Raw genomic sequence first — 14,406 nt, 5'->3', positions numbered from 1 at the left:
ATCACATCTAGTGTAAGGATTTCAAATGTTGGATTTTTAATACTAGGGTTTATAATATTGAATTTTATAATTTTAGGGTTTATAATATTAATATTAATATTAATCCTTTAGGTTTATTAATCTATTGGATTTACTAATCCTAAAGGTTTATAATATTTATCCCTTGGGTTTATAATATTAACCCATTGGGTCTATTATTCCCAATGGTTTACTTTTTATTAATCTTAAGGTTTAATATTCTCTCAAGGCTTATAATCATAGGGTTTATTTATTAGTCCCTTGGATTTCAAATATTAATCCCTTAGGTTTATAGTCTTAAGGTTTATAATTGTAGGGTTTATAATATTAATCCTAGGGTTTTTAATCTCTTGGATCTATAATATTAATGCTAAAGTTTATAATGATTTGTGCTTATAATATAAATCTTAGGGTTTAATATTGTTCCCTTGGGTTTGTTAGAAATATTTAGGAAAATTAATTTTCACGGAGGGGCAGAGAGTTATGATTTTCCCGAAGCTACTTTCGCACACCGCAAAGCTAATTTCGTGCAGCTACCTTCGCACACCGTGGAGCTATTTCACAGACTTGGATTTCGCAGACCTGGAGTTCGTCGAGCTATTACACAGACTTAAAGATAAACAAGATAAGGTTGGAGCAACACAATAAAAACTTAGTATTGAATTCTAAAACATGAAAGTACATTCATATGAGGTTCTGGCTCATTCACCAAGTAAAAACAAAAATTTCATGCAAAATAACAGACAGTAAAATACAGTAACTGTTGTTTTCACGCACCCACCAAAATTTGCTCCACCATTTTCTCCTCAGAGACTTGCACTATTTTTTTTCCAACTCTCTTACTCTCTAACATGTCAAAATGAATTTTTACATTCATATTTAACTCAACATACAATTTTACATATAATTCATGACAGAGCCAAATTAATATGATGTTGTTGTTGAGTGTGATCAGAATCGCATAGGTGTTTCTGGAGTGTGGCAATAGTCTCTGAATGAATGCTTGCCGATATCTATTTACCAAATTACATTGACTGTTTTAAATTCCTTGTTCAGTTTCAGAATGGTTCATGTCTGGCTTCAGTCGTTCCATCTTCAAACAGAAACGCAACCTGCAAAAATACTTCTAACAAGTATGGCTGTTGTCAAGCTGTTTATTGCGGTGGTTGGGATTATTATTTCCAATACTTCGCCTTAATCACAATTGCGCCATTGACAATTCCCAAACAGTTTTCTAAGATAAACAAAACTTTTACATGCCAATGTGAAGATGTCAACAAATTGTTCCTGTGACCTACAGTGCTACAACATAATTTCATGATTGTTAATCAACTCTCTAATAAAACTATATTTAGCATCAATATGCTTGGTCCTCTTGTGGAAGACATAATTCTTTGACAATGCAATTGTTGAGGTGTTGTCGCAGAAAATAGTTGTCGCTCCCTCTTGGTCATGATGAAGATCCTTCAACATCCTTCTCATCCAAACTGCCTCACATGCTGTTGTTGTTGTTGCGACATATTCAGCTTCTGTTGTTGACAGTGACACTATTGACTGCTTCTTGGAGGCCCATGAAATGGCTCCAGAACCCAAATGAAAAACATATCCTGACGTGCTCTTTCTGTCATCGACATTGCCTACCCAATCACTGTCAGTGTAACCAACTAGCCTGAAATCACTTGTTGTTGTGTACAAAACGCCATACTGTTTTGTCCCATTGACATACCTCAGAATCCTTTTCGCTGCTTGCCAATGTGTCTCCTTGGGTGTCTCCATGAACCTTGACACCAAACTTACTGCATACATTATATCTGGTCCAGTGGCGATCAAATACATCAAGCAGCCTATCATGCTTTTGTATAATATCTGATTGACATTGCTGCTGGAATCTTCTTTGCTCAACTTCAACCCTATGACAGTTGGAGTTGGTGTGCAATTTCTGTTCTACATTTTAAACCTCTCCAAAATGTCTGCCACATACTTCACTTGAGAGATAAAAATGCCATTTTCCATTTGCTTCACTTCTATGCCCAAAAAATATCTTAACAACCCCAAGTCAGTCATTTCAAATTCACTCTTCATGACTTGTTTGAAATCAATGGTGAGGAAATCATCACTGCCTGTAAAAATCAAATCATCTACATATAAGACGATAATGAGAATCTTACCTTCGCTCTCTTTGATGTAGAGAGTAGGCTCACCGTCAAATTTGTTGAAACCATTGTCCAACAAGTAGGCATCTATCCTGTTGTACCATGTGCGTGGTGCTTGCTTCAATCCATAAAGAGCTTTCCTCAACCGATACACTTTGTCTTCTTGGACTTCAACCTCATAACCAAGCGGTTGTGCAACATACACTTCCTCTTTTAGGACTCCATTCAAGAACGCTGATTTTACGTCCATCTAATAAACTATCCATTTATGTTGTGGGACAATTGCCACAACTGTGCGCACTGTCTCCATACCCGAGACTGGCGCGAACGTCTTCGCGTAATCTCTTCCATGCTGCTGCTTGTATCCTTTGACAACTAGTCTTTCTTTGTGCCTTTCAATCTTTCCCTCAATGTTGCTTTTGGTCTTATAGACCCACTTCACTCCAATGACATGTTTTCCTTTCAAAAGGCTCACTAACTCCCATGTTTCATTCCTTTCTATTGCTTCTATTTCTTCCTCCATTGTCGCAACCCATTTTTCTTCTTTGACTGTATATTCAAAGTGGATTGGATCATCTACATGACAAAATAATGCAAATAAGGAATTCAGACCTGCGCTACTATCAACTTCATCATGCTCATAAATTTCATTTAAATTTCTGAATTTTTGTCTTCTTATGCTTGTTGAAGATGGGCTTGACATGTCACTTGGTGTCGCACTTCGCAGTGTTCTTGGAGAAGCACTTGCTTGGCTACACGAAACTATCCTATTATTTGTTGATGGCGTTGCTTATTGCCTGCTTTGCTGTGCTTGAATAGGAGTAGAGGGAGTCACTGTTGAGGAATTACTTGCTGCTGTTAATTCCTCTTTGTCCTCATGTGGTATACATGCTTTGACATTGACTGTCTTTTCTAAACTTCCATCCCATGCTTCCTCTTCTACGAACTGCACATCTCTGTTGATTATGACTTTCTTGGTTAATGGATTGTAGAGTTTGTATGCCTTGGACTCATCATTATATCCAACAAATATGCATTTCTCCCCCTTGTTGTCCAACTTCTTTCTCAACTCATCCGGGACATGTGCATAAGCCACACATCCAAAAATTCTAATGTGAGTGACACTATGCTTTCTTCCACTCCATGCTTCTTCAGGAACTATGTTCTGGACACTTTTGGTTGGACATCTATTCAAGATATACACTACACAAGCAACAGATTCAGCCCAACAATCATTTGGCAAATGCTTTGCCTTCAACATACTCCTTGCCATTTCCATAATGGTCCTATTCTTTCTTTCTGCCACACCATTTTGTTGCAGTGTATATCTTGTTGTAAATTTCTTATGAATTCCATGCTCCCTACAAAAACGAAGGAAATAATTTGAGATGTATTCTCCACCTCTTTCAGTCCCAAGTATTTTGATGTAATGTCCGCTTTGCTTCTCAACAAGATCCTTGTATTGTCGAAAGCACTCAAACACTTCACTTTTCTATTTTAGGAGAAAGACCCATGTCTTCCTTGTGTAGTCATCTATGAAGGTCAATACATAGTGATTGCCGCCAATTGATGGTGTCTGCATTGGTCCACATAAATCTGAGTGGACAATCTCCAAAGGTTCCTTTTCCCTCACCGACTTTCTTGCTGGAAATGTCTCTCTATGTTGCTTGCCCAAGATACATCCTTCACATACGTTGTCTGGTTTTTCTATGAGTGGTAAACACTTCACCATGCCTTTCCTATGCAGCAAATTCAAACCCCCAAAGTTGAGGTGTTCAAATCTCAAATGCCATAACAAGTCTTCATCTTTTACCTCTGCTTGAAAGTTTACTTGTATGACAACTGCCTCTTTTCGCGCAGCTTCTTGTGAGTTCATTGAGAGTTGTGCTTGTGCACCTTCTTTCTGCAAATCTGATATTATTTTTAAGGGAAACATTCTATTGATTGTCATCCAAACCTTTGCAATCAACTATCTGCTTGGAGGCCTATCCAAAATTGTGCATACATCATTCTTAAAGAAGACATTGTAGCCCTTTTGCATGAGTTGTCCAATGCTCATGAGATTATGTTTTAGACCGGGGACAAAGTAAACATCTGAGATGTATTTCTTCTCCCCCTTCTTTGTTAGGATATTAACTCTTCCGTTTCCCATGACAGATACTTTGCTATCAGTCCCTAATGTCACTTCAGATTTCACACTTTCATCTAGATCATAAAACATTTCTATGTTTCCTGACATGTGGCTGCTACACCCTGAATCTAGATACCATATATCACTCTATTTTTTTTGTGCTACATTACAAGCTAAAACACATGCTATCATGGTTCTGATTTTCTCTTGTGAAATTTACACTTGGTTTGTTACTAATATCATATTGCTTCTTTTTACATTCATTTGCATAATGACCATACTTATTACAGTAATGACATTGAACTTGAGATTTATCATACCTCTGACCTTGTGCTTGATTTTGGCTTGGGCCTTGACTTGGATTTTGATTGCTACCTCTTCCATTTGAGCTTGAAGGGCTGCTTCTTCCACCTCTGTGTGGGCTTCTTCCTCTTCCTCTAGCATATGATTTTCCTCTGCCTCATCCTTGACTAAATGATACTTGTGTCTTGAAGGAATGCTCCAATGAGGAGCTTGCTGCTCTATTCAATCTATGTTCATGAGAAATCAGTGATGCATTAAGCTCATCCACTGAGAACTGTGAGAGATCCTTTGTCTCTTCTATGGCCACAACAATGGCCTCAAACCTTGCTGGAAAACTTATCAAAAATTTCTCAACTATTCTTCTTTCCTCAAGTATCTCACCATGAGACCTGATTTGAGTAACCAACCCACTTATATGTGTAAAAAATGAGTCTATCTTTTTAGACTCTTTCATACAAAGTGTTTCAAAATTTCTCCTTAACATTTGCAGCTTTGATGTCTTGACTTTTTCCATGCCTTGGTAGGTTGTCTAGAGGGTGTCCCATGCTTGCTTGGACTTCATTGCTGCTGCAACCCTTGGGAAAATACTTTCATGAACTTCTTGGAAAATATAACACAGAACTTTTGAATCCTTCTTCCTATTGTCCCTTAACACATATTTTTCTCGTTGAGATAAGGCATTGTATGTTGTTGCATCTGTTGGTTCTTGAAAACCATTCTCCATCAAATCCCAAATGTCTTAGAAGAAAATAGGACCTTCATTGTAATAGCCCAATAATCATAATTTTTGCCATTAAACTGAGTTATTTGAGGATTAGTCAAGCTTTTGCTTGATGTTGCCATTTCTGAGCATAAAAAAAAAACTTTCTACTTGTTGATAAATATGTTAAAAATAATCTGCCCTCAAAACAATTCTTACTGCTAGTAAAAAAACTTGTTTTTACACTAACAATATTTAACCCCCTCTAATACCATGTTAGAAATACCATGTTAGAAATATTTAGGAAATTTAATTTTGGCAGAGGAGAGTTATGATTTTCGCGAAGCTACTTTCGCTCAGCTAGCTTTGCACACCGCGGAGCTGATTTCACCCCGCTACCTTTGTGCACGTGGAGCTATTTCATAGACTTGGATTTCTCGGACCTAGATTTCGTAGAGCTATTACACAGACTCTGGATTTCCTAGAGCTATTACACAGACTCAAAGATAAACAAGATAAGGTTGGAGCAACACAATAAAAACTTAGTATTGAATTCTAAAACATGAAAATACATTCATGTGAGGTTGCAGCTCATTCACCAAGTAAAAACAAAAATTTCACGCGAAATAACACACAGTAAAATACAGTAACTGTTGTTTTCACGTACCCACCAAAATTTGTTCCACGATTTTCTTCTTACAAACTTGCACTCTTTTTTTTTTTCCAACTCTCTTAATCTCTAACCTGTCAAAATGAATTTTTACATTCATATTTAACTCAACATACAATTTTACATTTAATTCATGACAGAGCGAAATTAATATGATATTGTTCTTGAGTGTGATCATAATCACGCAGGTGTTTCTGGAGTTTGGGCAATAGTCTCTGAATGAATGCTTGTCCATATATTGACTGCTTTAAATTCTTTGTTGCGTTTCAAAATGGCTCAAGTCTGGCTTGAGTCCTTCCATCTTCAAAGAGAGACGCACCCCCTTCCATCTTCAAAGAGAGACGCACCCTGCAAAAATACGTCTCACAAGTATTGCGATGGTTGGGATTATTATTTCCAACAGGGTTTATAATATTAATCTGTTGAGTTTATAATATTATTGGACCTTTGGTTTATTAATCTCTATTAATATAATTAATATTATTAATATACTATATTATTTATATATGGGTCAATATTATTAACATTGTGATTATAATCTAAGTATATATAAAGAATATTGATAGTTATATTAATATGTTAATAAATATATATTAATCATTAAGATAATGGTGAGAAATAAATACGTACTATTAGTAATAATCATATACTATTATTATATTATGTTAATTTTGTTATTGTTAAATATATAAATGTTTATATATATATATAAAGGTTGTTACTATTTATATAATTATTAATAAGTATGAATAGTCATTTTTTAATAAGCAAATTAACACTATACATCTAATAATTATTAACGTAACTGATAAATGTCTAAAAAATTATAAAATTACTTTTAATTGATTTTCTAAAAAGCAATCTTTTTGCTCACTACTTTTGAGAATGCTTTTTAATTTATTCAAACTTCAAAAAGACGGCAAGATTTAATTAATCTCTTGAGTGCGGTCTTTCTTTTGAAAATGAGAATGCTTTTTCATTTATTCAAACTTCAAACAGGTGACCAGATTTAATTAATCTAAATGAGGTCTTTCTTTTTGAAAATGAAAATGCTTTTTCACTTATTTAAACTTCAAACAAACGGAAAGATTTAATTAATGTGAGTGCGGTCTTTCTTTTTTAAAATTACCAGCGGAGAAAATCTCGGAAAGATTTTTGATAATGATAATGCAAGGACGGTCTTTTCGTCACTAAATTTTGATTAATTTTATTTTATTAGTGATATTCTTTCTTACTTTTGCGGAAACTGGGTATTTACCATCTGGACGATTTCGAGACAACTTTATTCCAAGTTCGAATTTCTATGAATTCTAAATTCAAAGTTACAAATGTATCTATGCGTCTATATAAACAATCACAATTTGGTTTTCTGAAGCATTGTGATTGTTGTGTTTCAGAGAAGGAAATAATGGATACCTGTTACGTCCCTTCTCTTTTCTGGTGCTGCCACCTACTCCTCTTTTATTCCATTCTCTTTCTCAATCCTCCTCTTGTCTTTTCCACACCCATCGCCCATTTCCCTCACCATCCTCCTCGTCTCACCAATGCTTCCGATCAACACGCTCTGCTTGCGTTCAAGTCTGCAATCACATATGATCCCTCCCAGTCCTTAGCCACGTCTTGGATGCCAAATGTTTCGTTCTGCGAGTGGACGGGTATCATATGCAGCAGGCGCAGGCAGAGAGTCGTTTCCCTCAATCTTTCAAGCGTGGGATTAGAAGGTACTATCTCACCCCTTCTCGCCAATCTTTCCTTTCTTAGGATACTCGACCTTAGTAATAACAGTTTCCAGGGTCACATTCCCTATCAATTGGGAAACCTCTTTCGCTTAAAGATGCTTCGCCTGTCTAAGAATCAACTCCAGGGTTCCATTCCGCCCACTCTGGGTAGCTGCCGCAGTTTGCGGAACTTGACTCTCTCCTTTAACAATCTCACAGCAAACATTCCCCCACAACTATGTGTTCTCCCCAACCTAGTATTCATGACCTTAGTAGTTAACAATTTGACGGGAACAATCCCGCACTGCTTGGGAAACATATCCTCTTTGCAGTACTTACACTTGACTGAAAACAACCTTCAGGGCCGTGTTCCTTCTGAATTGGGTATGCTAAGCCAGCTCATCTTTCTTAATCTGGGTCAGAACAGCTTTCACGGCAGTGTTCCTTCCGAATTGGGTATGCTAAGCCAGCTCATCGTTCTTGATCTGGGTAAAAACCATCTGACGGGACGCATTCCGTCTTCGTTGTCCAACTGCACCAATCTTGAAGTATTGCAAATATCTTTTAACCGATTAGTTGGCCACATTCCGTCGGAATTGTGTAGCAAGAAGACCGCCCAGTTAAAGGAACTCTATCTGGCTGCTAATCAGCTGAGTGGCAGCGTTCCTTCATCCCTCTTCAATTGTACCAAGTTACAATTGATTGCCTTATCAGAGAACCAGCTCAGCGGAATAGTGCCTATGGAGTTGGGTAAATTGACACATCTCCGGCGGCTTGAGTTGGGCGGCAATTACCTTATTAGCGGCAACACCACGACATGCCCCATTCTTACTGCTCTTAGTAACTGTTCCAATCTACAAGAAGTAGACTTATCTGAGAATAACTTCACTGGGCAATTGCCGTTTTCTATAGGCCACCTCTCTACAAAACTCTACTCCTTAAACTTGGGTTTGAACGAATTAGCTGGAGAAATACCTCCTGCTATTGGAAATTTAAGTAGCTTAATATTCCTTGGTTTAAATGGTAATTCTTTTACCGGGTCAATCCCATCTTCAGTTGGTATGCTTCAGAAGTTGGAGAGGTTATATATGGATTCCAATAATTTACAAGGGAACATCCCAATGGAAATTGGGCAGCTAAAGGGTTTAGGTCTCTTATATATTTTTGGAAATAATTTGTCTGGAAAAATCCCTGATTTTCTGGCTAACCTCCAACAATTAAGATATTTAGATCTTAACCATAACCAGTTTTCAGGAAACATACCTGCAAGTTTAGGGAAATGTGTGAACTTACTACTGCTAGATCTATCATACAACAAGCTTAGTGGGCACATACCTGAAGAGCTTGCAGGCCTTGCAAATTTAGCCTTCTATTTCAACTTGTCAAACAATTTATTAAGTGGCCATGTACCTTTAGAACTAGGAAAGTTCAATAAGCTTCAAGCCATAGATATTTCTACAAATCAAATAACTGGCTACATTCCAAGTAGCCTTGGAAGCTGCCAAGAAGTAGCATATCTGAATCTTTCTTACAATGCACTTGAAGGTCCAATTCCAGTGTCAATCAGTGAACTTCTAAGTCTTCAAGACCTAGACCTCTCCTCCAACAATTTGTCGGGTGGAATACCTATATCACTAGCAAATCTCAAAATGCTCCAACACTTGAATTTTTCTTTTAACAATTTGTCAGGGGAAGTCCCTAAAGAAGGAGTTTTCAAAAAGATTGGCGCCACAGCATTTATGGGAAATCTTGGTCTATGTGGACGTTGGGTAAATCTACCACCGTGCCATGCTCATAAACATAAAAGTGTTTCTAATCTCAAAAGAGTTATCATACCTGTTGTTGTTGTAGCAATTGTTGTATTGTGTTTGTTTCTTGCAATCTTGTGGAGACGGAATTGCAGGAGAAATATTCAGAGAGAGATTGGTCCATCATTAAATGTGGGGCATCGAAGAATCTCCTATGCAGAGCTCGCCATTGCAACAAATGAATTTAGTGATGCAAACTTGTTAGGAATTGGTAGTTTTGGAAAAGTGTACAAAGGGATTTTGAATGATGGCACAATGGTTGCTGTCAAGCTTCTCAATCTACAAAATGAAGGGGCTCAAGAGAGTTTCGATAAAGAGTGCAAAGTTTTGGGTAGAGTTAGACATCGAAATTTGATTCGGGTCATAACTTGTTATTCAGATCTCCAAATCAAAGCTTTGATATTTCCATTAATGCCAAATGGAAGCTTAGAAAAGTGGTTATACCCTGATGATGGAGAACAAAGTGGTTTGAATTTGATTCAAAGGTTGAATATAGCAATAGATGTCGCCCAAGGCATGACATATCTCCATCACCATTGTTTTGTGCAAGTGATTCATTGTGATTTGAAACCCAACAATGTGTTGTTGGGTGAAGATATGACTGCATATTTAATAGACTTTGGCATTGCTACTGTATGTTTTGCAAATAATGAAGATGGAGATATCACTTCCACAAATGCACTCAAAGGATCTACAGGCTACATTCCTCCAGGTATTATTTAAACTACATACCATATTTTAATTAATCTTGTGATTTTCTTTTCTAAATCTTTATTAACCATTGTGGATTAAAAACCTTAAGATGATGATCTATGAATGCAGAATATGGAGTGGGTGGACAAGTCACAACAAATGGTGATGTTTATAGTTATGGAATAGTGCTATTGGAAATGCTCACTGGAAAGAAGCCCACCCACGACATGTTTGTCGAAGGAATGAACTTGCAAAAATGGGTGGGTAGCAGTTTTCCAAACCGACTAATGGATGTGGTGGACTTGGGTTTACTAAGGAGGATGGGTAGTTGTACTGAGGAAGATAATAATCTCAATTGTCTTAGTTCATTAATAAATGTGGGATTGCTTTGCACAAATGAATCTCCTAAAGGACGTCCTACTATGATGGTCATTCTAGGCATGCTGCAAAACATCAGAGACACTTTTTTGAGCTCTGGTGCCATTCCCAAATTGCAATCAAATATAACACATTTATTGGGTAGTACAAGCACTACTCTCAACAACATTTGTGAAGGTCAAAGTTCTTCAACATCTTGATTGCTTGAAGAAATTAATGCTATGTAACAGATCTCAGATCTCATTTATGACATAGGAGGTATGGACTGTGAAGGAGATTTGGTTCTCCTTAATTGCCTGTGTGTAGTTTCAATGTTTTTCGCCACTATTATGGCAGGGACGAGGCCATGGACAGCCGTAGGGGCACCAGGACTGGTGTTGTAACTGAATCTTGTAAGACTGGTGTTGTAACTGAATCTTGTAAACCTGAAATTTCAAAACTTCTCTTAGACAAACTTGTATTAAAAAAAAATTCACTTGCAAAAACCTGCTTGTCAGCTTAATATAAACCTGCACTTGCAAAAAGATCTTTTATTCCTTATCAAATGTGTAGTCTGTCCAACAATATTTCTGGTCATTTCAAATTGGGTCGGTATACTTCTATTGAATCTGTAGGTACAGTTGTAGAGACTGCTTTGTTGACTGAGATTTCAAACAAGGATCATAACATTATTGATGAACTTCATGTCATGGAAAATGAAGCATTTTAAAAAAACGCAGATTTATTCAGACAGCGAGTTTTAAATGAACATTCTGAACAAATGGAGTAGGAATTTAAAAACCCGCGACATGGGTGTTTTTCGCAGAGCGATCCCAATTGTGTTCATAGCGGGCAGATTCGAAAAATTGCACACCATTTGAGGGATTTTGCTGGTTCTTCCAAGAGGCGATACAGAAGCCAAACGTAAAGTGATTTGGAAATGAAGCCAGAAAAGGATTTCGATGCTAAAAGGAAAACCTCATGGGAATAAGCATATTTTCGATCTCACCTTTATTTTCCGCGGCAATGCATGCTACAGGTGACATATAAAAAAATTGCAGACTTTCTCCGTTAAAATATGGGAGACCACCCATTTCATTTGCCAAGACCGCGAATTGCACAGAGGCAGGGAATTTTATTTTTATATACTTCTAGTTCTCTGTCGAAAACCATCATGATCAACTCAAGGAGATGACAATTGAGTAGGTGTTCCATTTCCTCTTCTAATCCTAAAATCTGCCAGAGTGTGTTTCTTCCGTAATACCATAAAATCCAGAGATCTTGGGACTCTGTTTGAAGCCAAAATTGTCTGCTCAACAATACTCTTTCAATGTTAATATTCAAGTCGGTCTTGCGGAATTTGGGCAATTGTTACATAAGATGCTACAGGTTGTAAAGCCTTCCTCGAACTATGATCACAATGCATGTACATTTTTTTTTGGGAGAGGATGAGGTTTCAAAGATGAAGATGTAACAAAAATGGTGATTGTTGTTAAATGTGAAATTGAATTGAAATTTTCTGCGTCACTTTGCTGTGCTTACGCCGAAAGTTATGGCTGTTTGCAGCCGAACCTACTACATATAAATTTTACATCTAGCTAAGTCTTATTCTTATTCTTATCAGCTCTATGCTCATCTATAAAGCAAGCCATGTGCTCATCTATAAAGCAAGCCCAAGGCCAGGCCTTTCAGTAATGAAAAACTTATATTGTGTGTTCTCCATTCTTATTTCTTCTCCATTCTTATTTGTGATCTCTGTCTTGTTCTCCATTTGTCTGTGCTCCTCTGCTGCGTCTCTCTGTGCTTCTACCTCTGATCTCATCAACTGTTATCAGAGCTAACATAATCGCTGTGAGGGATCGAACCCTGTCCACAAAACTTTCTGTCTGCTGGCTTCCGCAGGGTAATTCCCGTTATTCTTCTAATTTCACCCGCCTGTAAGGAACAGTTGACACCCCTCTTTCCAATTCAGGGAAGGGATGTACCTCTGGTCTCGGATGTCGCTGTCTACAAATTTGGTGTGATTCTGTCCTGGAAACTTTTCCATCACGGGAAACAAAAGCCTGCAATATTTTTTCGGCAAAGAGGGTGCAGAGTCCACCAAGTGTCAGAGGCTATTCGCAGTGGCAACCAATAAATCCCATGCTATTGGGTATTTAAGACTCTTAAGAGTACATTTGGTCAACCGAAATACATCTCTGTATTCGCATGGGCATGAACATGGCAAGCGATATTTAATGTGACTGGGCATGCACCCGATAGCAGTTCCACCATACCATATTTTTTCGGCAAAGAGGGTGCAGAGTCCACCAAGTGTCAGAGGCTATTCGCAATGGCAACCAATAAATCCCATGCTATTGGGTATTTAAGACTCTTAAGAGTACATTTGGTCAACCGAAATACATCTCTGTATTCGCATGGGCATGAACATGGCAAGCGATATTTAATGTGACTGGGCATGCACCCGATAGCAGTTCCACCATACCATGCCCATAACATGCACCATGTGTATAGTCCCGATTCCCCGGTTAATTCCCCGCGACTCGACCGCCTTCCTATTCCTGTAGGGTAAAAACTCGTTGTACTTATGCAGTTAATATAGGTTGGAGACAAGACCGCCCTGACTCCTTTGGTGCAGACGTAATTAACGTAGGTACACTTTCACTCACGCGTTCAATATTTCAAACTGAACACTCCCGCTACAAAATTTTGAATTTTTTTTGAAATGAACTTAATAGTGAAATTTTGCTCAGATGTGCTCAAAATTGAAGACGCTACCCAGGCTTCCGCCACTTTAACTTCAGCAGAAAGTCACTGATAAACTTCAGCAGAAAGCTCTGATTCGGTTCGGATTCTTATGAGTCACGGATTCTGGTAGTAGCGAGCATAGCCATCCAAGATTTTCGGTTCAGATTCTATGGGTCACGGATTTTGGTAGTATCGAGCATAGCCATCCAAGATTTGTGCAAGGGCATGATATGAGGACACCTGCAGTTTGGGAGATTGAAAAAAGGCAAGGGCATTCGAAAGGTAGATAGCAGGGCAGGACGAGCTTTGACATTGCCTGAAATCATGCTTACTTGGGACGCGCTTAGACCTTAGGGAGAGCAATTGAGTGAGGGAACGCATCTTCGATGAATCGATGGGAAGACAGACAGGGATAGAAAGGCATCGAATACATGTGGTGAGCTACAACAATAGTTAAAGATCCTAACATAGCTAGGTTAACAGCTAGCTGAGCATGCCACGAGGTAGTTAAGATCTCGTAAAGACCTTTATGGCCCTCCCCCGTAAATGGACCTTTATGAGCTTCTAAAAGGTCCTTGAGATTATGGCCAATGCGCCAATTGGTCTTATACATATGACCGGCTATCAGGAAAAGAACTGCAATAGCCAAATGATGATGCGCAGTATCGGTCAACCACAGACCCCCCGTTACTGGATTTAATCCTCCACGAAAAGTCAAAAAGTCTGAATATTCCGACCAATTCAGGGTTAAAAATGGGGTCACTCCCTTAGCAAAACTGGGATAAAGTTGAGCCAAAAGATCGCGATTGAAAATAAATTCATGAGGAAGTGGTATCTCTTTAGGATCCACTCCAGCGTCTAGAAGTTGGTTAATGGGTAGAGAGACATGTATTTGGTGTCCTGCCCAAGATAGAGATCCAAGTCCTAGTAACCCTGCTAAATGATGGTTCAACATGGATTCTACTTCCTGGAACCAAGCCAATTTTGGGGCAGCTTTGTGATAATGGAACCAACCAGCAAAAAGCATTAACGCTGCAAAGATCAATGCACCAATTGCAGTGCAGTAAAGTTGTAATTCACTGGTTATTCCAGATGCTCGCCAAATCT

The 14,406-nt window shown here is 38.1% G+C and overlaps 1 protein-coding gene across 1 annotated transcript; it reads left to right on the top strand.

Moving 5' to 3' along the window:
- The first annotated feature begins 7,315 nt into the window (after window positions 1-7,315).
- On the top strand, window positions 7,316-11,081 carry LOC149174033 (uncharacterized). The gene is made up of 2 exons (XM_089419151.1): window positions 7,316-10,213; window positions 10,324-11,081. Exons 1-2 carry the CDS (start codon window positions 7,384-7,386, stop codon window positions 10,770-10,772), a joined length of 3,279 nt encoding a protein of 1,092 aa, XP_089275277.1. The 5' UTR covers window positions 7,316-7,383; the 3' UTR covers window positions 10,773-11,081.
- Window positions 11,082-14,406: the final 3,325 nt, after the last annotated feature.

The sequence above is a fragment of the Pinus tabuliformis genome, chromosome 4_1, assembly GCF_031772625.1.
Source record: "Pinus tabuliformis cultivar Carrire ecotype Pingquan chromosome 4_1, CPIR1, whole genome shotgun sequence".
Taxonomy (NCBI): domain Eukaryota; kingdom Viridiplantae; phylum Streptophyta; class Pinopsida; order Pinales; family Pinaceae; genus Pinus; species Pinus tabuliformis.
The sequence above is the reverse complement of the archived record's forward strand: the minus strand, read 5'-3'. Positions and strand labels throughout refer to the sequence as shown.

Bases quoted from the DNA above. Each gene is read 5' to 3' on its own strand.
- LOC149174033 (XM_089419151.1), top strand. From the start codon at position 7,384: ATGGATACCTGTTACGTCCCTTCTCTTTTCTGGTGCTGCCACCTACTC. The intron at 10,214-10,323 runs GTATTATTTAAA...CTATGAATGCAG, and splicing joins TACAGGCTACATTCCTCCAG to AATATGGAGTGGGTGGACAA.